General features: G+C 31.7%; 2 protein-coding genes across 2 annotated transcripts; one reads left to right on the top strand and one right to left on the bottom strand.

Annotated features, from left to right (window-relative positions):
* The first annotated feature begins 8,758 nt into the window (after positions 1-8,758).
* Positions 8,759-14,682, top strand: LOC131593220 (beta-glucosidase 42-like). The gene is made up of 13 exons (XM_058865499.1): positions 8,759-8,932; positions 10,701-10,767; positions 10,878-10,936; positions 11,402-11,477; positions 12,076-12,150; positions 12,232-12,319; positions 12,451-12,676; positions 12,926-13,041; positions 13,186-13,400; positions 13,484-13,518; positions 13,602-13,701; positions 13,939-14,047; positions 14,317-14,682. Exons 1-13 carry the CDS (start codon positions 8,822-8,824, stop codon positions 14,510-14,512), a joined length of 1,473 nt encoding a protein of 490 aa, XP_058721482.1. The 5' UTR covers positions 8,759-8,821; the 3' UTR covers positions 14,513-14,682.
* A 3,498-nt stretch (positions 14,683-18,180) lies between these two features.
* On the bottom strand, positions 18,181-22,160 carry LOC131593219 (N-terminal acetyltransferase A complex catalytic subunit NAA10-like). Its single transcript, XM_058865498.1, has 2 exons — positions 21,747-22,160; positions 18,181-18,726 (listed from the first exon to the last, which is right to left on the bottom strand). Exons 1-2 carry the CDS (start codon positions 22,044-22,046, stop codon positions 18,460-18,462), a joined length of 567 nt encoding a protein of 188 aa, XP_058721481.1. The 5' UTR covers positions 22,047-22,160; the 3' UTR covers positions 18,181-18,459.
* Between the last annotated feature and the right edge of the window lie 3,640 nt (positions 22,161-25,800).

Here is a 25,800-nt window from a genome sequence, read left to right as displayed (position 1 = left end):
CTTTTTTTAATTAATTAGAGCAATAAAAATGATTAATTTTAAAATATATATAAACAAATTAAACTTTGTACAACCTAGATTTTACATCTTAAGTAACACATTAAGAGTTATATATATATATATATATATATATATATATATATATATATATATATATATATATATATATATATATATAAGAGATCAAATTACACCAACAATTTACACTAATTATTACGTTCATTTATAACCATTGATTATATTTTGATATAATGGTTATTAATTGACTTCTTTTGAACTCATCATTCACGTGATTCTTTCTAAAGATAGTTTCCTCTATTTTTGGTAATAAATAAATAATGACTTTCTAAATATTTAATAAATAAAAAAATTAGAATTCTTAAATACTTCTAAACAATTATTGATTATTAATAAAAAATAGTTTCTTTTTTAAAATAATCTCAACTTTTGTATTTTCTTTATATTAACTTTTATTATATTCAACTAAAGTAAATAATGAATTATGGTTCTAAATATTTCTTAAATAAAATATACTTTTTAATAAAAAATATTATTCTTAATTTTAAACTAATTTCTTTTTTATTTAATTTCTTTGATTTTTTTAATCTATATTTTCTATAGTAAGCGAATAGAATTATTATTTACATTTTATTCACTATATTTTTTTCTTTACTATTTTGTATTACACTTTTATTGTTTTTTTTAAAACCTATAAATTTTGTTGTGTATTTAAACTGGATAATATTGTTTTATATAATAAAAATTTATAGTATTGTTTTCAATGGATAAGAAATTTTAAAATTTTGAATTTTAATATTTAATAATATTTTCTAAATAAAACAAAAAATTTATTTAAAATCAAGTTCTATTATATTTAAATTCAACTAATACTTTTTAAAATATAGTATGCAATAATATTCAAAACATGTATTAGAAAATAAAACAAAACAATGGGTAAAGAGTATATGATGTTTTAGGTTTGAATAAAATAAGTAAAACATGATATAAATTAATTTCACTAAAATGTTCACTTTTTTTTCTTCTTCCGATTTACAACATAATAATTATATACACATTTTTCACTATTTTATTTTTTCATTTTATGTTTTTTTTATACAATTTTTAAATTTTATTTAAAAACTTATAAGTTTTATTAAAAATTATTTTATTAAAAAAATGGTTTTTTTAAGAAATATTTAAAATTATAATCCATTATATACTTTAGTTGAATAAAATAATAGTTAATATAAATAAAATACAAAAGTTGAGATTATTTTATAAATAAGGAGCTATTTTGTATGAGGAGGGATATATTTACTCCAAGAGTAAGTTGTTATAACTTACTCCACATCTTGATCATTAATATTTTTAATATAATTGTTGAAAATAATAAGTAATAGTTTTCTCCCTCCATATTTATAATAACTTACTCTTGAAATAAATATATTCCTCCTCATTTCTTATTAATAAGCCATAAATATTTAGAAGTATTTAAGAATTTTAATTTTATTATTTATTAAATATTTATAAGATCATTTTATTTATTTATTATCAAACATAGATGAAACTATTTTTAGAAATAATCATGTGAATGATGAGTCCAGAAGAGGTCATTTAATAATCGTTAGATTAAAGTACAATCAATGACATAGTAAATCATTACAGATTAATCTCAAACTTTATATGTATTATCTATATCATATTATCTTGCTAGGTTATTTTCTAAGTCAATCAATCTTAAAAATGAACTAATTGACTTATCTATTGTCTAAATTACATGACCATATTATTGATATATAAAATTTAAATATAAAGCATATTTTTTATTAATTTCTAACATAAGATGAGATTCACTCTTGACCATACTAACTAATTAAATTGTTATGGAAAAATTAAAAAATACTTTTACTTAATTTAGTAAAAAACAATTTTTTTACCAATATATATATAGTAATATATTTAAAAGAATTAGAATAAATATATTGTATACTTTTTTTAAATTGTTAGAAATTAATGATTATTTAGATATATTAACATTTTCTAATAATATGACACTTTATTTATTTTTGGACAAGAATAATATAACACTTTAAATAATACTTTTTTTTAATTAATTAGAGTAATAAAAATGATTACTTTTAAAATATATATAAAGAAATTAAACTTTGTACAACCTAGATTTTACATCTTAAGTATATATATATATATATATATATATATATATATATATATATATATATATATATATATATATATATATATATATATATATATATATATATATATATATATATATATATATATATATATATATAGAGGGCATATCTTATGAGATGCCATATTTATATGAGAATGCGAGAATAAATCTGAACCATTGGATTTTAAAATAAATGGTGGAGATTATGGGTGAATCTTTTTTTTCTCTCTCCTACATTTTGAAATAAATGAGGTAGGAGAGAGAAAAAAAAGATTCACTCATAATCTCTACCATTTATTTTAAAATCCAATGGTTCAGATTCATTCTCACATTCTCATATAAATATGTCATTCTCATATGATATGCCCTATATATATATATATATATATATATATATATATATATATATATATATATATATATATATATATATATATATATATATATATATATATATATATATATATATATATATATATATATATATATATATATATATATGAGATCAAATTACACCAACAATTTTACACTAGTTGTTAAGTTTATTTATAACCATTGATTGTATTTTGATATAATAGTTATTAATTGGCTTCTTTTGAACTCATCATTCACGTGATTCTTTCTAAAGATAGTTTCCTCTATTTTTGGTAATAAATAAATAATGATTTTCTAAATATTTAAAAAATAAAAAAATTAGAATTCGTAAATACTTCTAAAAAATTATTGATTATTAATAAAAAATAGTTTCTTTTTTAAAATAATCTCAACTTTTGTATTTTCTTTATATTAACTTTTATTATATTCAACTAAAGTAATTAATGAATTATGGTTTTAAATATTTCTTAAATAAAACATACTTTTTAATAAAAAATATTATTCTTAATTTTAAACTAATTTATTTTTTATTTAATTTCTTTGATGTTTTTAATACGATTTTGTACATTTATTTATGTATATTTTCTATAGTAAGCGATAATTTTTTTGATTACAACAGAATTATTATTTACATTTTATTCACTATATTTTTTTCTTTAATATTTTTTATTACAATTTTATTGTTTTTTTTTAAACTTATAAATTTTATTGTGTATTTTAAGTGGGTAAATATTGTTTTATATATAAAAAGGAGTAAGGGGCGATTTCCGGTGATACATAAAGCGATTTCCGGCGAACAACTTTACTAATTCAGGGGAGTCCACCTTGGGGTTATCCTTCTTCCTGATTTCGGTTTAAACTCCTGATTCTAGAATCAGGGACCTTGTTGAGAATTAGGGGTGATTTCATGGTCTAGGGCTAATGGGTTTGGTAGCAACAATGGGGAAAGCTCGTGGTCGACCAAAGAAACAGGTGACCGCAACACCTCCGGCGGGGCTAAAGGTCTTTATTCCTCACTCAGGGACTAGGTTTGAAGGACTGGATGCTCATTTTGAAGGAACGGTTATCCACAATAGGGAAAGTACTCCTCAACGACCGGTAGGGGTGTTCGCGGTTTGGTTTGGATCGGTTTTAAGGCAAAAATTCATCCGATCCAAAAATAAATTTACTTGCGGTTTGGTTCGATTTTGGATGATATATTAAAAAAATCCAATTCGATCCGATCCAATTTAATGCGGTTTAATTTGGATCGGTTTTTGGATATTCAAATTACAAATTATATTTTTATTAATATTATAAAAATACTAATAAATCATAAATTTGATATAATATATATCATATAGTATATTAAAAGTTAATATTATAAAATGAAAATGATCGATTATAGTTGAAATAACTAGGGGTGTAAGCGGATCAGAAAAAATCAATTAAACCGACAATCCAAACCAATTCAAACTGAAATAAAACCGACTGTCTATGGTACGGTTCTAAAACCGAACCAAACTAATAAAAACCGATGTGGTTTGGTTCGGTTCTCAGTTTTAGTTTTTAGGAACCGCCAAACCGATGAACCGAACCAATGGAAATAATTACGCTCTAAATCCTTTATTTCACCCTTCATTAAGCTCAAATTTTGTACCTTTCCAACCATTCTCCATCTGTGTTTTCACTTTCTTCCTTTAAGCAAAATACGCATTTGGAACTTAACTCCAAAACATATAAAGTAAAAATCATAAGTCACAAAAACTTGCTTTCACTAAACTACTTCTCTAGTTGTCTACCTCAAATGTTGCTCTCACTATCTCCACTATGATATGTTATGGTATCCTTCTTCGGGTTCAAATTCTCTTCGTTAATTTTCATATCTGTTTTTACCTTTCTGATTTCTTCTTCAACAAAACTCCTAGTCTTGTTACAAAATAGTTTTTATGTATATTTAAGGCGGAAACATGTTAATTGATGTGTGTTTTTTTTCTGTGTTCTATTTGTTAAACTTTTAAATCTATTTCCAACATTCCGATGTCAAGATTCAACTTTTATAGTGAATTTATTTCATTATGCAATAAAACTATGTCATTGTGTCATATATGGATTAAGTGTAACTTGTAAGTTGTTTGAAAAATTAGAGCATGAAATACATAACATGAAATATATTATTTTAAAAAATTAATAGCATAAAATATACCGAAAAATACAATATTGGAAATTACATAGATGAATATAATGTTTGAAAAAAATATTAAAAACCAATCAACCGAACCAACCCAAATCGAACCAAACCGATTAGTTTGGTTCGGTTCCATTTTTGAAAAATGTTAAAAACCGAATCAAACTAAATCGGTGAAGATATTATTGGTTCGGACTTTTTTTGACCAAAAACCGGTCCAAACCGATCCGATTACACCCCTAGAAATAATAAAAATAAATAGATTAAATTAAGCTAATAGATAAGATAAAAAATTAATTATCATATAATAATAAATTTATGTAACATATCATACTAATCAAAAATAAATAAGTACAAAATACATATACATGCGGTTTGGTTTGGTTTGGATCGATTTTGAAAATTAATCCGAAATCCGATCCGAACCGTGCGATTCTCACAAAATGGCATCCAAACACATCCAATAAACTTCGGTTTTTTGCGGTTTTCGGTTTTTTTGGATCGGTTTGCGGTTTTTATTTGGATTGGTTTGGATTTGAACACCCCTAACAACCGGGGGATACACTTGAAGTTATCACTGAAGTGGCTGGTTAAGGAGATATACCAGAAGTAACTAAAAAGGGGACAGCATGGGTCGATGTCATTAGAGGTATGGTTCGTTGTTAACGAAACTACTCCAGTCCACCCCCTTAGAGTGATTTACCTCAACTGAGGATTTAATCCACTAATCAAACTGATTACAATGGTTATCCAATTAGAAAACTTCTAAGTCTTCTAGAGTCTACAAATCACAACTTGATCACTCTAGGAAATCACCACTTAGAAAACTTCTAAGTCTTCTAGAGTCTACAGATCACAACTTGATCACTCTAGGAACCTTTTACAATCAATGTAAAATAAATGTTTACAAGAGTAGAATTTGCTTCTTATAAAGCTATAATCACAACTGTGATATTTCTCTTAATTTATAAGCTTAACACTCACTAAATATTACAAGAGTTTGTGAGGTTGAAGATGAAGTTTGTGAGATTTGAATTTGACAGTGTTTTGGTATTTTGCGCAAGAGTTCTCTATTGCTGCTTCTGATCAGAACTTCAATTTATTGGCGTTTTGAGAAGATGACCGTTGGGTTGCATTTAATGCTTTGCATGAATAGTACAATGTTGCATTTAATGTTTCACACTTTTGTCAACTACCTCGAGCCACGCTTTTACTGCTTTTACTGACTTTGCCTTTTGTAGCTTCTAACGTTTCTTTTGTCAGACAGAGATTAGACTTAATAGCCTGTCATCTTGTACTTGATTCTGAACTCATATTTGTAGATACAACGTTTGAATATCAGAGTCAAACAGCTTGGTGCAGATCATCTTCTTGTCTTCTAACTTTGAAGAGCTTTAGCGTGATACCAATAAGAACTTCAGTGCTTCTGCTTCTGACTTCATGTTCTTCTGATGCTTCATAGTTCATGTTCTGATTCTGCTTGACCATCTTCTGATGTCTTACCAGAGCATGTTCTGATGTAGCCATCTAGAACCTTTTGAGTCATAGCTTCTGAGCGCTAATTTGTGCATACTCTTTATATATTTCCTGAAATAGAAAATGCAAAGGATTAGAGTACCACATTATCTTATACAAAATTCATATATAATGTTATCATGAAAACATAAAATATTGATCAGAACAAATCTTGTTCTAATAGAGGATACCTTTAGCAAATGTTGCCTTCGATTCAAATCACCGTGGTCCCTCCGATATAAAGATCATAGTCCCTTAGAATTGCCTACGAGAAAATAATCTTTTCCCTCGATGACGCTTCGATTAAATTATGATAATCCCTTCGAAATGCTAAGGTATCTTCACATGTTTCCTTCTATGACCATTCGACGACCCTTCGATGTCCTCTCACATCCAATAGATAGGACTACCTACCCACTAATGGTATGAATAGTACTATCACTCAAGGAAATACTTTAAGAACAAAAAAGACCTTACAAACTTAGGGTAGGTAACTCCTTATTGCTTACTCAACTCAAAACATTCAAAATGCTTTTCACACCTCATATTTCAAAATATTTTCAAAGACTACACTTTGTATACATTCACACGAGGATCATTACAAAGTTAAAGATCTTTTAAAAAAAATTTATACACACACTACACATTTTCAAATAAATCAAACAAAAATAAGCGAGCTAAGCAATTAAGAGCTCATGGATAACCATGGATACAAAGGGTGCTAACACCTTCCCTTTGTATAACCTACCCTTTGAACTCAAAATATTTAAAAAAGGTCTTTCCTATTCTTTTTGTCTTTCCTAATTGGATAAAATAAAAGTCGGTGGCGACTCTTGCTTACCGCAACATGTTTTGCGAAATAACAAAATAAAAAATTTGTTCTCCCACCATATACCATATTCCTACACCTAAAAAACGAATTCAATCTCTATTTTTAAAAAACTCTAGAATAACTCGAAATGTCAAAAACTTACCGATTAAATATAGTTTGGAACTTGTTGGAATGTGTTGCTAGTTGATATTGACGTTATCGGCCGAACTCGAGAGGAACAAATGAACTTGTTTGGAAGTTTGATTTTTGGGTTTGAGAGAAAGTGAGAGTCTTGAAATGAGAAAGTGAAGAATGAGGAGAGGAAGAGTCTGGTGCGAATATAACATCAAATGCTTTCGTAGATTCATCTACAAAAGCTTTTGTATGTACATCTACAAAACAAAACAATGTTAAACAAAAAAATGCTTCTGGAGGTACATCTACGGAAACAGGGAGACAATTTTGATAAATCAGTGGTGGGTGAGAGATCCATGGGATAGGGTAAGAAATTCTCGAGAAAAATTAGACAAAAAATCTAGAACTTTTCCCTTCTCTGATTACCAACCAAACCATTTTTCTTCTTCTTTTCATTCTTTCCCTAAATCTAAAGATTGTGAGATGCTCTCATAGTAATCCAAACACCTAAAAAGAAAAATGTTAAAATATTTAACCAATTTCGAATTCAAATCTTTGATTTCTTTCAAACCCTCACTTTATCAAAATCATCAAATTTCACCATTCACTACTCTAAATCCATCTAACTTTTAAGCCACCTAATACATAAAATGTAAATACAATTCCTAATCCCATCCAAACTAACTGCTAATTTCAACATATCCCCTTCATTTTTCATTTCGTTCTTTTTGATACATTTATTTGACATTTGCAAGGAAGGTTGAATGAATGTTTTTTCAAAATTTATCAACCTATGTTTGATTTATCTTTTGTGATATGAAAAACAATTTCAAATGTGTAAAATTAATTTTTGAGTGATTTTGAGGTGTATGATTATTTTAAACTAGAATTGATTCTATCTAAAATTAGAATTTATAGTTTTTGAACTTAAATGTGATTTTTACTTTGAAATTTATTGTTCAACTCGTTTTTACATAAATGTAAACAAACAAATAACAATTATGTTAAACTTAATTCTGTTAAAATCTTGTTGGAGAAGTCCGGAGAACAAAGTTCTTTATGATTACAAGAGACTTTGACACCACATATCTATCGAAAGTATTCATCATCTCTTATAAACCCAACATTTTTCAATTCCTATTTAATTTGAAATTTTAGTAGAACTTTCACACACATGAAATTCAACTATTCTATTAAAATTAGTTCTATAAGTAAATTCAAAGACACGTTAATGAGAGAAATTCATTTTCATAAAATGTAAAATTTTGTTCCAACAAACAAAATTTAGGGATTCTTTAAGAGATAGAAAAAAAATCCATAACATTATAGAATAATGACAATCAATTTACTTTTGAGAGGAAAAGGACACATTTCATTAAAAAATCCGCATTTCCACCAACCCAATGAATGACGTGGTTGTAGAAATGAAAGTAACGTGACTCAAATATTATATACTATATGGCAGCCTACAATTGGTCCACGTGTCAGCAAAAATGTCGCTGAACAGTAATTTAAAAATTACTATATTTTTCTCTCCAATCTCTAACCAGTGCGATCAGTGAAGAAAGAAAGAGAGGAAGTGGAAAGTAGGTGAGTGAGTGAGTGAGTGAGCGAGTTGAGAATGGTGAAGAAAGAAGAGTTTCTGAGAGAAAACGGTTATGAAAATGGACAAGTTTCGCGTACTGACTTCCCTTCCGACTTCGTCTTCGGAGTCGCCACCTCCGCTTATCAGGTTTGGCATCATCTTCTACGCCATCAATGCAGATTCACTTTCTTCATTTCGTTGCTTTTTTTTTTTTACTCTCTTTGATCTTTCTCTCGTTGATTATTCGGTAAACCTTCAATTTCATTGCTAAACTACCAATTTCGTTTTCATGATTTGGCATCTGAACTAAAGAAATGTAATATCAATCTATCAAGTTAGTCATCTTCGCTAATGTGAAATCTGAGACTTATTTGTTATATTTCCTTAGTTCGTGACCAAATAGGAGCCACCTATCAAACACTGACACCGGAAACACGACACTGACGAGTCGATATCGGTAATAATTTGAAAAAAAAAGAATAAATTAGTGATCACAAGTGTTAATGTCGGTTTCGGACACGGAAATATCATTTTTCCGGAGTGTCCGTGCTACAGTGGGAGCATGATAGTGGTGGTGTGATGGTGATAGTTTAGGGTGAAATGGAGAAAATGGATTCCTGGTTGAGGCATTCCTACATGTTTGGTTTCCATTTTGAAAGAGGCAAAGTCAATTCTAGAGGTGTAGAATTGCTTTTGACGTGTTTTGTTTATTTAAAGTAGAGTTGATTATCACCTCTAGAATTGATTCTACTTGAAGTTAGGAATTGTAGTTTTTGAGTTTAAACGTGACGTTTACACTTAAATTTATTATTCAACTCACTTTTGTATTAATGTGTCTAAGTGCATGTTTGGTTTGACTTTTGAAAACGTCAAAAGCAATTCTAGAGGAGTAAAATTGATTCTGAGTGATATTAAGATGTTTGGTTAGGAAAAAGTAGAATTGATTCTGTCTCAAGAATTGATTCTACTTGAAGCTACAATTTGTAGCTTCTACCTCCAAAATTGATTCGGGATGATTTTTTACACTGTAATTTATTGTTCAACTCACTTTTACATAAATGTATCCAAACATAAATCAATTTTGCTAAACTCAATTCCGATAAAATCAATTATACCAAACTCAATTCTACTAGAATCAATTTTGTCCACCGCCAATTCAAACACACAAATCGCTTTTAGTTAGTGGGTTTTACAAAGAAATTTATCACTTCAACTCACTTTTAGTCAGAATCAATTTTATGGAATGAGTTCATTCAAAATCAGTTTTCATCACCGCAAAACCAAACACACCATGGATTCCTGTTGTCAGGTTATGAAAAATATTGAGCGCGTGAGTTCAAGGATCTCAACTGGAGAATATTGATTACAAAACTCAAAGATTACTGTTGTGAAAAAATGTAGATTTGAGTTTGCCTCTATTTCTTTGATTTTGCTTTCTTTTTGTTACAGCGGCTTTAGTGGAACATAACTATTCTGCATTTTATTTACTATATTTGTCTTGTTTCTTTTTATTTTTTAGCTTGCATCAAAGATACATATAACATAACTTAGATGATCTATTCTGTATTTTTCTAACCTATCCACAGGTTGCTTTGTTTGTTTCTAACTTTTATGTTAAGTTGTTCTGTTGATCTTATACTTTTGTAAAAATAAACAACAGATTCAAATTTATAAATGAGTTCATTTGGTTTCAAACTCTTTTATCATTTGTAATCAACATGGAAGATGGGTTAATTATGAATTCGTGAGTTGACAGTCGTTCATTTAGAAATAACATTCCCTTTTTATTGCTTGGATCAATGCATTTTGACAAAGTGTTAATAGAATGAAATATAATCAGATAGTTACTGAGATATTTATAACAGAAGGGAAACTTGTTCAATCAAATATTTAGCAGTTTTTTGCTTATTTCTAGATAGAAGGTGCTAGCAACGAGGGTGGTAGAGGTCCTTGTATATGGGATGCCTTTACCCACACAGAAGGTATGAGAACTGTTTCCTCATTAAAAAACTGTCAGACCCTTCACTATCCATTTTCTCAATTGGTGCTTCTTGATGCTTCATTACTTTCTATGTGCTTGTTGTTTTGGTAGGAAAAATACTTGACAAAAGCAATGGTGATGTAGCAGTAGATCATTATCATCGGTATTTGGTCAGTAATATCTTTCTGTATATTTAATGTTTTTGATGTCCGTCTATCTCTTGCTTAAATATTTCCAATATGAATGGTCTAGCATTAGCCTTTTGCTTAAATATTATCTTCATATATGACGCCGTTTAATCTATGTAGCTGATTCTACCAAGTGAGGAATGATTTTTGTGGTTGTATATATTGTCTTTCTGGGTTGATGTTGTGCTAGAACTTAATACACTTCATATGCAATGTTTCTTTTCAAGGGACTGGTTTTCTTTTTTTTCCCAGTTTTACTTTTGTTTAAGTTTTCTCTCTCAAGCCAAACACTAGGGAATGTCATTGAGTCTATTTTTATGCATGAAATTGTGAAGAGATATTTAAATTTATTCGTTTGTATCTTACTATTATTTCTGTTTACTGTCAAGATCATGCCATGTACATAAATTTCAAATTTTAACTTTCTTGATGTAATTATGTTAACAGGAAGATATTGATCTTATAGCCAAGTTGGGTTTTAGCGCTTACAGATTTTCACTTTCCTGGTCTCGTATTTTCCCTGGTAGGTTTTATTAGTGATGAATTCTAAATACATATGTTCTCCATATGATCTCATGGTAAAGCAAGAAAAAGATAATTTACAGATGCTAAGTTGTTCACATTCATATTCCTGTTTTATATTGTTTCTGTCTACAACTTGATGCTATGAAGTTTCTGTGTGTCAGTCCAAGGAAGATCCAACTATTAAATTGCAATATATTATTTTCTAATCAATAGTTTAGTTAAGTGCATTCTTGAAATAATTCTAAAGTTAATTTTTATTTCTCGAACTTACTTTTATGTCTTGAGCATAATTAACAATGTTTAACATAGTTTAATGAGTATATTATGCTTTCCTCCTCGATGCATAAATTACAGTCCTCTCGCTTCTGTTTTGAAAATTATACTCCTCTTACTGGAGAGGTTAATATGTGCTACTGGCTAGTGCATTTTACTTCGAATGAGTCTTTCAAGATAGTTTTTCTTTGTGTACCACTATTGATTTTATTTTCAAGGCTAGTGCATTTTACAATAATTTGTTTGGTTTGTTTGTATTGTTACAGAGGATTAGAGAATCTTTGAATTTTATTTTATTGTACTGTAATGGTTTATGGGTGTAGATGGCTTAGGCACCAAAGTCAATGATGAAGGGATAACATTTTACAACAACATTATTAATGCTCTTCTTGAAAGAGGTATTGTCTGTGTAAAACTACTTTACCTTACTTTTTATGTCTTCTATCAGCCATATATATTAAGTTCCTAATTTCAAGCAGGTATTCAACCTTTTGTAACTTTGTACCATTGGGATCTTCCGCTGCATCTTGATGAGTCAATGGGAGGATGGTTGAATAAAAAAATCGTGTGGGTATTTACTAAGTGATTATTATTTTTTTCATTTTGTTATTTATTTCTTTTCGAATAATAAGAAAGTAATAAGAAAATCATATCTGTTACTGAATGGTGCGTTCATATATCTATGTGGCGTGTGGCAGAGAATATTTTGCACTCTATGCAGATACTTGCTTTGCAAGTTTTGGTGATAGAGTGAAAAACTGGATTACTATCAACGAGCCCCTTCAAACTGCAGTTAATGGATATGATGCTGGAATCTTTGCTCCTGGAAGATATGAAAATAGATCAGTAGAGCCATACTTGGCAGCACATCATCAAATCTTAGCCCATGCAGCAGCTGTTTCCATTTACCGAATCAAGTACAAGGTCAAAAGCTATACTTGTTTTTTCTTGTTTGATTGTATTTATTTTGGTTAGCCTGTTATAGTTTTCTGCTGTCTGCTGCTCTAAGAAAATATTTGCAATCCTCCTATAGTATGTACTCTCGTTAATAACTTTGCGTGCATAGTTTAAATATTTGAAAGAAAAGTAGAAGTAAACAGTCAAACTTAAAAGGCTTGCACAATAGGTGAGGTAAAATTTTATTCTCTTTAAGATGTTGTTTAAATGTTCCAGGATAAACAAGGGGGACGAATAGGACTGGTGGCAGACTGTGAATGGGCTGAGCCTAACTCTGATACGATTGAAGATAAATCTGCTGCTGCAAGACGCCTAGATTTTCAGATTGGCTGGTAGTTTCCTACGTTTGTTTTATATTATTAGTTTTCATAAGAATTTCATCGATTCTTCGCTTAATATAAATGTATGAAAGCGTATGGACACATACAAACTTGGTGTAAGATTCATGCTTATGTTAGAATATATTTTTAATCCAGGTTCTTGCATCCATTGTATCATGGAGAGTATCCCGAAGTTATGCGTGAGCGACTTGGAGACCAGCTTCCTAAATTCTCAGAGGAGGATAAGAAATTTCTTTTGAATTCTTTGGACTTTATTGGTCTAAATCACTATACAACAAGGTTAATTTCACATGTGCCAGAATGCACCGGAGAAAGTCATTACTACAATGCACAGGAGATGGAGAGAATCGGTAATAAATTGGAATATTGTACCATTTTCTAAACTATATATCCAAAATGAATTTTCCTTGATGATTGAGCTATTTGTCCACAGTGGAATGGGAAGGTGGCCAGCTCATTGGTGAGAAGGTATATATTGTCTCTGTCATTGTTCTTGTAGTATATATACAAACCAAAACATGCAAGTTTTATATTCTATGTGCTTATAACAGGCAGCATCAGAGTGGCTATATGTTGTTCCTTGGGGTCTTCGGAAGGTTATTAATTACGTATCACAAAAATATCCTGCCCCAATATATGTCACAGAAAACGGTACGTGACTTTTCTTGTCCTTATCAACTTAAGATCTGTGTCAGCATTAGAATATATATTATTGTTGTGGAACTCAGGATCCATGTCCCGCAATTGAATCCTAACACAAATCTGTTGTGTGCATACGTGAATGGAGTTTTTCTGTTTCATGAGAATCTTGGGATTGATATCTCACTCTTCTTATATAAGTATGACTGGAATGAAACTTTATAAAATGGTTCTCATCTCTCTTAACAGGTATGGATGATGAAGATAATGATAGCTTACCACTGCATGAGATGCTAGATGACAAACTGAGAGTTCGGTATTTCAAGGGATACGTTGCATCAGTTGCGGAGGCTATAAAGTAAGATTTTCACTTTTGAAAGTTTAGAACAATGTCAGAAGCTGGTTTGGTGGGAAATTAACTTTTGAAAATTATCATTATCTTTCTCCATACTGGATTTTGAAAAGATAATTAAAAAATCAAGGGAAACATAAAAGTCACAAGTTCCACATCATTACAAAAACAGTTTTCACCGGAAAAACAACTTAGTATAAGTGTTTGAACTTGAAAGCAGAATTAGAATCTTAGTCAAACATGTCTAAAGTTTTGTCTATCATTTGAATGCACAGGGATGGAGCAGATGTGAGAGGATACTTTGCATGGTCATTACTGGACAACTTTGAATGGGCTCAAGGTTATACGAAACGCTTTGGATTGGTTTATGTAGACTACAAAAATGGACTCACTAGACACCCGAAGTCTTCTGCATATTGGTTTTCGCGGTTTCTGAAAGACAGGGCAAACAAGGAGGGTAAAGAAGAGTAGTTCACTTTCATCATTATGTCTTACCAAATACTATGAGGAAGAAAATGATGCAATAACAAACACTTCTGTCATTGTTTGGATGCTTTGTATAAACTATAGTGGCTCATCTTGAGTTATTTATGACTTCATCAAGTCTTATCCCCCAAATGCCTTAAAACAGTATTTTTATATTTGTCTGAGCTTCTATTCTGCTTCTGTTTTCTCTTTCAATGTTGGTAGTTTTTTTGTGCTGTGAATCTTGACATTGTGGTTGTGCCAAATTATCTATCAAAGCTGGATACATTTTTTCCTCCACGGCTTTTGGGAAACAACCAATTTTTACCTCTTCAGAAAATGTTGAGGTGCGATGAAAGTAATACTGGTGTAACGGTTGAGATTTGATCTAATGTTTATGCTGATCTATCAAAATACAAGCTCATGCCCTATATAATGATATGAATGTAGTTGTCAGTGTCACAACTCCAAAGTTCATTTCTTTCTTGACATTGTAAAATATGTATTGATAAAGAAATCCCACGCCGTGATTCTTAAAATTTACACCGTCCTTATCAGCTGAGCAAGTGGTTGCTATTCACCCTCCTATCTATAATTATTTTCCCCCAAGTGTCCCTCTTTAAAAATTTACTTTCGAAACACACTTTTTAATTGTCATATTGACGACCCCTTTATTTCGAGTGCAGTTACGGTGCATAGATAAAAATCTATGCACCGTGCATAGAGTATTATTGACCATTGGATCATTAGATCAAATTATAATTATTACTCAATACTCACCACTCAATAGTCAATACTCAGTATTCAATACTCAATACTGGATTAAAAATATGATCCAATGGCTTAGATTGACTTATGCATGGTGCATAAGGAAAATCCTTATGCATATTAACCAATGCCCTTTATTTCAGTTTTAAAAATATCTTTTTATAGTATTATATATTTATGTTATAATTTTTTAAAATCACTGCTTTAATTAAAAAATTGGTTTAACTGATTTTTGTAAAAAAATATTTTTTAAATTTAAAAAGTCGTTGTGATTTAAAGTTATTTTTGAATAAGTTTATATAACAATTTAATTATATATATATATATATATATATATATATATATATATATATATATATATATATATATATATATATATATATTTTAAACTATGTAAGTTTAACTATTTAATATATAATTTATATTATTAAAGGTTAAAATTAGATAGAAAATATATTAAAATAAATTCTATTTAAAAAAAATCATAAAAATCACTTTTAAAAGAAATCAGTTTTTTAAATCTTTAACAATCGAGCCAAAGTTAACTTTTAAATAGTTTATTTCTTATACACTTCTAAATTGTTTATCCAAACATTAACTTCTGCAAAAATAATATCATTGAAAAAACTTCTCTAAAAGTGTTTATCAAAAAAGAAATAATTTATACCTTAATCTTGAGCATGTTGGTGCATTGCCTTTCTATCTACGGTTGGCCAATAAGCATTATCAAAGACATTGAGAGGTGGATGAGGAATTTTATTTGGAGTGGGAATATGGACAAAAGGAAGCTGGTAACTATGAAATGGAGAACCTGTTATAAGAGTATTAAAGAAGTAGGTCTTGACATAAAGTCTATCAGAACCTTCAATGAAGCAACAAATTTGCATCTGTGCTGGAACTTTATGAATGAGGCGTGCAATTGGGCTCATATCCTTGCTGTCAGAGTTAAGAGAAACAAAGGCCTCATTACCTACTCTATTAAATCCTCCCTTTGGAACAGTTTTAAGGACAAATACTCCACTGCCAAAAGGTAATAGCCAATGGATTATTGAAAAAGGAACTAAAGTCAATTTTTGGATGGACAATTGGCTGGGAGAATCTCTTGTCCAGAAATACAATATCTCTGATATCTATCATAGTCATCTCTCCACTAAAGTTAGTAACTGGTTGGTTGATGGTGCATAGCTAATTCCTGCAAACATTCAAACTGTCTTCCCTAATCTTTTGCCTCTAATCACCAAGATTTTTCCTCACTTTATGGACTCTGAAGATTCTCTTGTCTGGACTAGTGCTGCTGATGGTATGCTCTCTATCAAAGTTGCCTATGATTTTATTTTTGAAACCTATGGTGTCTGCTTCATGGTCCTCCTTTCCTTGGGATTGTTCTATTCCTCATTCTCATTATATGCTAGTTTGGAGATACTTACATAATAAACTTCCCTCTAATAATAACTTGAAATCTCGGGGCTGCTCCTTTCCATCAATGTGTTTGATCTGTTTGAAAGCTCCTGAAACTGCTCACCATATCTTCTTTGAGTGCTCCTTTTCCAAATTGCTCTGGAACTAGTTATCCAGCAAGATGTATAGTCCTCATTTGGTTTCGATAGAGGACTGTTTTTCTATTCTGAATGCAAAGTGGTCTCCTCAAGCAAAGCTCACTGTTTCATCTTGCTTCACAACCATGTTCCATCAAATTTGGAAGACTAGAAATTTGGCTAGGTTTGAAGATAAGTTAATTTCGTGGGAAGGTCTCAAGTCGGCCATTGTGTCTCAAGTCAAGCTAACTAGCAGCAACATATCTAAAGTTTCAAATTCTGACATGAAGAGTTTCCTTGTTCTTAAAGCTTTTGATATAGCAGTTAATGCTCGGCCTCCAAAAAGGTGTATTGAAGTGTTTTGGTCCCCTCCCCTGTGGAATGGATAAAGTGTAACGTTGACGGCCTCGCAAAAGGTTCCCCTATGACAAGTTCTTGTGGCGGTATTTTCATAAACGACAAAGTCGGTCATATGGAAATCCCTTGTGGCGGTATTTTCAGAAACGAAAAAGTCGGTCATATGGAAAGCTTTTGTGCTTATCTCCATGAAGGAAATTCTGTTGCTGTAGAGCTTTTGGCGACTGTTAAGGTTATTGAAATCGTAAAGGAATGAGGTTGGTCTAAACCGTGGATTGAAACTGACTGCTCTTTAGTGGTAAAGGTTTTCTCAAACCCGAATATTATCGTTGGTTTTTTTGTTGTGCGTGTACTCTTCAGATGGATTTTTATGTTGATTTATTGACTAATATAGGGTTTAAAACTAAGGCTTTCACTTAGTTTGATAGTGTACATCCTGATTTAACTAAGAACTTTTTGCTTGACTTAGAAGGCATTCCTAGATTTAGGCTTTGTAACTAATGGGCCTTATTTTTTCTTTTTATAGTCCTTTTTATCTTTGTAATCTTTTCTTTTTATTATTGATATCTTATTTTGATTATGTTTATTTAAATCCAGTATGTCCCTTAGTAGTATTGATTTGTTTTAAATTTGTATAGTTGTTTTAAATTTTTATAGTTGGTAATGAATTGTTTTTCTTAATAGAACTTAACCTAATTGGATTATTAGCTCATAGACTTTTGTAAAGATAGATCAAACAACTTATTAAAAGACTGTAATACAATGTAGGTTTTAAGTATTGATTTGTGATGTAGCCAAAACCGTTTCGTAGCCCCAATATCAAGAATCGCGATACCACAACAGAGACTGTTATTTAAAATTTTAGCTGCAAAATGTCACTATCTCAGTTGCTACTAACACATGATTTGAAATAGAGCTCTGCAGCACCTTGAGGTCACACAATACAGTACTGATGCTAACAACCATAAGATGACACAAGGAACTACTCTAACACAATGACAAACTAAGCAAGAATTAAAAACTTCAAAATTTCATCATAATATATCCAAATAAAACATGACACATAAAAGCAGATAGGTCTGAATGCAACCCTGCTCAATAAAACATCATGTCATGAACCATAATCCAGTGCATTCATTCACTAAAATAGTAAAATCGGATATTTAAATAGACAAAAATAGTGAACATAACTAAATAAGCTTACAACAAGTGACAAAGCATTATTCGTCCACATATTACCATCTTGTCAATGTCAAATTTCACAACCAAAACGGGCGAAAACTGCTCTCACAATCAGGTGGCTTTTGCATTCCCCTTGGTCTCCCCAGAACAACAACCACCGCCATGGTGGTGGTGGTGGTGATGATGCTGATGCTGATGCTGGTGCTGAGGCAACTGCTTCCCCTTGAGTTGCTTCCTCATGTCATAAGCATCCTCCCCATCAGCATAATACTTGGCCTCCACATCGTGAATCTTGTACCCTAAGGTCTCCGTGTACAAGTTAAAAGCTGCGCGGTTACTCTTCCTGACATGCAGTGAGACGTATTCAGCACCAAACACCTGAGTCATACACAATAACAGTAACCATATTAAAGTTTACACAAAGCCCCATTACAAAAAGACACTTATTATACACAACTTGATGAATCTAACTCCTGTCGTGTAGAATTGTAGTACTAGGAATCTGTGATAGTGAGAACTTTCTAGCAAACCACTTGTAGGAAAAAGTATAAAAATGATATTGTAATATTTATGAGTATTGTAGCTAATATCTTCTTCCCTCATAAGTTAAAATCATCTCTTACCTTATGCATATACATAATGTCTTATGAGATAAGTGTTTTCATCATGTACTTATTTCAACAATCTGCTTAAAGACACTCAATAATACTAAGCATTTTCCCGGTTGATGAGATAATAGACACAGAAGGAATCTTAAGCCAGATGTCCAAAACTGAACGGTGAAAACAAACATAACCCCTAACTTACTACTCCCTCTGTCTCAAATTTGGTATCTCATTGGAGTTTTTCACAATTTTTAAGATAATGATTAGTTGTGTTGATTTTAATGAGAAAATGAATTTTCATTTGCTAAAATACCCGTAGTAGTTTAGTGGGGCAGTTGGATGAATTAAATATAATAAACAAGAGTATGTTAATGGATCATTTTAATAAACAATGCATTGGTATTTTTAAGGAACAAATAACTTGAGACAGAAAATGGAAAAGGGTACTTCCTAATTTGGGACAGAGGAAGTAACATTTGTCCATTAAGGTTAAAACCAAAATAGTCAATAACGGCCAATAGCGGCACCATAGCGGGATAGCAGAGTGGAGGCCAGCCGCTATGGGAAGAGCCTTAGCGGTGCAGAACACTATAGTGGCCGCTATAGGTTAAAAGTGGGATGGCGGCACAGAGTGATTTCTGGCCTGCTATCCTTATCCCCTATTACCCCTTAAATGTAAAACATTTTAAGGGTAATTTTGGATTTTCAATCAAATTTAAGTTGGGACTCAACCTTAACCTTCCTTCATCGTTATTTTTGCACTTCAGTTGTTCTAAAGAAAAATCATGCGGTCCTCCCTCATCTCTATATGTTAATAATTATTATATGTAATTTGTCCAGTGTTGTCAAAATCGCGAGTCAACTCGCCGAATCGCACGAGTTTGCGCTTCACCCATAGATGACCGAGCAAAATCGTGATCAGAATCGCCGGAGAAGAAGATCGGCGCCGGATCGTCGTGCTGGAGCGGTGAATCGCAGGAACGGCGTGCGTTCCAATTTGAGGAGGTTCCGGGTCGGGTCACGAAACCCATTTTTTTTTTTGGGAACTGTATTAAAAGCCACAGCCACGTTCCCTTTTCCTTTTTTTGCACAAGACTCATTAAAAGCCACGTATTAAAAGCCACCTTTCATTTTCCTATTTTTTTAATTAAACCTCTTTCTTGACCTTCCACCCACGTTTCATTTTCTTTTTTTTTTAATAAATAATTAAAACTAACTTTCTTTCTTAACCTTCCACCCACGTTTCATTTTTTTTTTTTTTTAATAAATAATTAAAACTAACTTTCTTTCTTAACCTTCCACCCACCGTCTCATTTTCTTTTTTTTTTAATAAATAGTTAAAACTTTCTTTCTTTCTTAACCTTCCACCCACCGTCTCATTTATTTATTTTTAATAAATAACTAAATCTTTCTAAATTTGAAGCAAGCAGTTGAAGAGTTATGGACACATTTTTCCCTCCAAGTGAACAAACATTTCCCTCCATCTCTCACTATAAAATCAAATTATCTTCCTCTCTATCACCATACTATCAGTACCTCTTTGTTTTGTTTCCCTCTTTTTTTTCACCCTCATTTGGTCATGCTGAAGATGAAATTGATGAGAATGAAGATCATATTCCCTGATTTAGGATTGAATAATATCATAGATATCTAGAGTAGTAGTTTTACATTAGGATTAAGTTATTTGCTTCTGTTTGAACTTATTTGATTTGTTTTGTTTCAAGTTATGTGATTTGTTTCGGTTTGAGTTCCATGTTGAATTGTTTGAGTTTTGAATTTTAATCTTTATGTTTGAGGTTACGATCCTACGGTTTTGTATTACGATCCTTTTCCGATCTATGGTCATCTATTTTGGTAGGATCTTACGATCCATGTTACGATTATCCGAGTTACGAACTACTACCCTTCTCCCGGTCCTAATCCGATTTACGGGTTTCACAACATTGAATTTGTCCAAAAATTGATCAAATAGCCGTGATACCGCAATCCAAATTTTGAGCCCAGCCGCTCTGCCCTGCTATCCTAGATTGACCACTTTGAAAAAATCTAACAAGTAACAAATTGCTGTGAAGTAATGTAAGCTGTAACTAACTCTAACGATGAAACCAACTCACTATCTACTAACAAACTTGCAACATAATCAGAAAGAAATTTATTTCATGTCGTTTTAAGCAGCGCTCATGAGCTTAAGTATAACCTAACCATAACAGAGTTACCGGCACAAATTCTCAACTCACTCTAATAATTCCAATAGTAACAACTAGTAAGTTCTAACTGAACACAGTGATGTGATGTAACTAATTAAGCCAAACAAACTTGTTACAGATTCGGTAAAACCTATCCCATGGCATTTTAGGTTCCTGCCATGAGCTCAATATAACACAACTGAACAAGTGCTTATCATAATAACCATTTATGCATAAGTTATTTTTATAGCAAAAGCTAAAACTAAATTAAATTGTTTTAAAATAAGCTATAGACTATTTTCTTAAACTATCTTGGAGATTTTTTTAAAATAACCTAAAAATAGATGAATAATCTCATAAGTATTTTTTAAAGTTATTCCAAACATTCTCACAATTTATGCAACTAGAAGCTCAAATAAATCAATCCAAACAAAAACACACCCCCATAAGTTGTAACTAAACACCGCAAGATAACTAATTAACCTAAACAAACTTATAACAAACTAAACACAGTAATATAACTAACTAATCTAAACAAAACAAACTTGTAACAAACTAAACACCACGATATAACTAACTAACAAATCTCAACAAACTCATAACAAACCTGTTCCATGGCGTGTTGCGCCGCGGTCATAAGCTTAGTAGCAATCCCAAGTTTCCGATGAGTTCTCAAAACAGCAAGAGACGTAATATGTCCATGACACTCATTGGTCTCCTCTTCCATCTTCGCGAGGACGTAACCGACGATACGGCCGTTGTAATCCTCGGCGACGTAAAGAAGCTGCGGCCAGGAGAGGATGTGGTAGAGGTAATACTTCATCTGGTAATTCTCCGGGAGACAGAAGAGATTGCAAGCTTGCATCGCGAGGAGGTCGTTGACCGTTGCTTTTCGTATGCACACCATGGTTGGGGGGTTTTTGATTTTGGTGTTTTAGGGTTATTAGGGTTCCGATTCAAGGATTTGGGAGGGAAGGGACTTGTGAAGAGAGAATCTGCTACGGTGTATCTATGCGTTGATATGTTATTTATTTATTTATAATATTTATTTATGGGTTTAATGGGTTTATTTATATATTATTTATATACTATATAAATATATAAATTAGAATACCGTCAAGTTAGGCAATATCTTAATAGAGTATGTTTTGTTTTTATAGATACACATTCGAAAGTATTTTTTTTTAATAAAATTTAATTTTTTACCTAATAACATTTACGGAAAAGTTAAAAATATAGTGAGCGTTGAAAAAATTCTAATTAATTCAGTTTAGTACAAATTTCGTAAATGTATTTACGGAAAAAGTTAAAAACAGAATGTTCCGTAGATGTACCTACGAGACCTTCTATTAATTTTAATTCAACTACATTTTACTTCAAAACTCCAATTTTTTTTACATAAATGGAACATCAAATTATAGTACATAAAAGTAGTGCAATTATGTAATATACTACACCAAAAGAATACATGGTATAAATCATCCAAATAGTTTCATATACATAATCAAAATAAAGTACATAAATGTAATCAAAATACAGACATCAATAAAATCATAGGCATCATTATTGTGTGTGCCAGACAATATCCTCAGTCTCTCCTCTGCCTCTGGCGCTTCTACGTCCACCACGTCGTCTGCTGGCTACTCTGCTTCTACCGTCAAGTGCCCCATCAGTCCTGGCACGATGTCGACGGTACAAAAATATCCATCTGTCACCCTAATGATACCATCCAATATACGCCTGTGATCAGACCCCTCAGGGAAGAAACCATCGGCAATGTCTGCCCGCGCCATGTCAGGTATCTCACGACAACAAGGAAGAACATCGTCGGTGTGATCCAACTGAGACTGATGAGTCTGCAAGATCTCCTCATGGGGTGGACTAGGTGGTGATCCCGCTACAGTGGAGATCATGTATAGGTGTGACACCGTGAAGCACCAAGTAATGTACCTGTCGCCGCAGCTCTAGTATCTCTCTGATCTAGTCGCTCAAGGCTCGTCAGGAATCATGTAATGCTCAAAGTTTGCAACAATCTCATATATTTGCCGACGAGACGAGGTATCATCTGACAGTACCAGAACTGCCGCATGACGCGCTCAGGAAGATAACAAACAGTGATGGTCAAGCTGGAAGTCAACCATCAAGAATATAGGGCAATGTCATCCCACGCAGTCGTCTCACGAATAGCAGCATAGCAGTCGTATCAGACGTCTTCTGCAGCCATGCGGTCAAGATAGAGTCTGTAAGGATCTGGCACCTGGTTCCCTCTGAGGGGGATGAAGGCACTAGCACGCAACATGACCTCGGTGTAGCCTGACACCTCTCCCCAGCCAATCATCATGGGAAAGTGCTGTAATATCTAACTCCAAAAAAAAACATAGGGATCAAACATTATCATAAATATATAATGAACAAATTTGAGAAAAAGTATAATGATATAAAATTGTTACCACTAAGAGGGAACATTTGTCAACCACAGTCCTTGCCTTCCACAAGCATCCTACTCCGAGTCTATGGTAGTTGTACGACAGTGTATCTGCTCCTCAGTTGTACTCATGGATACGTGTGGTATCCAATAAGTACCTTAGATAAACGACATATGTGTACGAGGAGCTCGTGTCCATAAACAACTGAGTGCCTAACAAAAAATAGGAAGTAACATCTCAGTGCATGTTGTCTGTGTATCTCCACCTCTAATAGGTCACCAACAACCTGTTGTGCCGCAAAGAGCTCGCCCTTGTACTGCCGCGTTAAGAAGAAAAACTCACATGCGTGTCGCAGGTCCTCTCCACCTCCTCAAGCGCGTCCTCAAGATCAGGGTCACCACCGAAGTTTATGTTTAAAAGAGAAAACATCGATAAGACCCTAAAAGAACAAAAATATAGTCATTGCAATTAAATTGGATTCGAGAATCAATTATGCGAATGGAAGGTATTAACACCCCACACATCTGTTGTACTCAAACCATTTAGTTAGTTTTGTAAATAGAGTGTTAGCTTACTTTATTTAATTTATTCAAATTATTATGTTGTATTTATAAGAGAAAAAAAGGGGGAAGTTTTAAGTTTTTTATTTAGGGTGTTTGACAAGATAGTGAGTCTTGCTACTATGTATGCTCGGGTGAGATGAAGAATTCAAAGTTACATAGTTCTTCTTAGTAAGAAATAGATTTTTTGATATTTTTTATGGACAAAACTTAGGTACAATTTTATAGGTGCGGTTCTTACTATTTTTCAATAAAAATATGACAAGTGTATAATTTCCTTTTTCACATATGCAAATTGCTCCTATTTTCATAGGAAAATAGTTAGAACCACACCTATGAAATTGTATCTAAGTTTTGTCCATTTTTTATTATGGTATTTGACAAGACATTTGAATCTCGCTCCTGCGTATCTTTTAGTGCGATGAGGAATTCAAAGCTACGTAGTTTTGGATAGCAAATGTTTATTGGTTGGTCGATTTTGACGAAAGGTATTTAATCAATTCGAGCGAAAAACATTGCTTACTATTCAAACATGGAGAAATCAACATTTGCGTTGCGTCAGAATGGACAATATAATCCGGAATCTCACAGTTTTTTCTTCCCATTATATTCGAGAAAAAACATTACTACCTCCGTCTCAAAATAAATGTCGTTTAAGGTTGTTACACACAGATTAAGAAAAAGTAATGATTGAGTCAATAAAGATAACATTTTTACAAAATTACCCTTAATTACTATTGGTTATTATATATTGTCATGACTTGAAAAGTGTGTAGATAAGGGGTAAATTTGGTAAAAGTTAGTTAATGTTGCATTGGAAAAGTAAAGAGACTATTATTTTGAGACAACTTTTTATGGCTAAAAAGACACTTATTTTAGGACAGAGGGAGTACTTACTACTTGCACACTGCAGGAACGGAGGCACCTTTCGTTTATGAAAAGTTTTCATCGTTCTAGGGCAGAAAAAATAGATTTTATGAGTTGAATATGAAAGAATGAAGAGATGAATTGATTTGAAGGCTGATGTAGGAAGGGATTGAAAATGGAAGAACTTTCCCTCTTTCCTCTCTTTGGCTTGCTGCACTTTCTTTGGTTTTCAATTGGCTCTCATTTTGTGTAATGTTACTGTCTCCACTCCTCTCCATTCTCTTAGATTTTATAGGTAAAATTAGGAATCGGATAGAATGGTATGCGTGTGAATTGCTTAAGTGTGTGAGAATCACGTGAGGTTGTTAGTGAGTGAAATGTGAGTGGAGTGTGTAATTTTGAACAAGAAATGTGGGAAGTTCATGAAGTGTCTCTTGTTAGTGAGAGGAGTAGTGCTATTTAGTAAGAAGCAATTTAAAGAAGAAATGCAAGAATTAATATGTGTCACTATTTTAGTGGTGAATTTTAAATTAATTTTAAATTTAACTTCCTTTTTAATAGGGATCATGGGGTTGTAGTAATAATAGCTGGTTGGATTTATTTTTGCATTTCTTATTTTTCCAATTTCTTACTAATAAGCATTTTCCTAGTGAGAGAGGTGATATATTTTGCATTTTTGTGGCTTTTGTCTTTTGGTGAATAATAAAAGAATTCAATACAATTTTAATTATGATTGCTTGTTTATTTTAATGGTTGTGATCAATAAATTAAAGCATCGAAAGAAAATAATAGGTTTTATTGTTAGGAC

This window comes from Vicia villosa, linkage group LG3 (assembly GCF_029867415.1).
Source record: "Vicia villosa cultivar HV-30 ecotype Madison, WI linkage group LG3, Vvil1.0, whole genome shotgun sequence".
NCBI classification, from domain to species: domain Eukaryota; kingdom Viridiplantae; phylum Streptophyta; class Magnoliopsida; order Fabales; family Fabaceae; genus Vicia; species Vicia villosa.
This window is presented reverse-complemented; position numbering and strand designations above follow the sequence as displayed.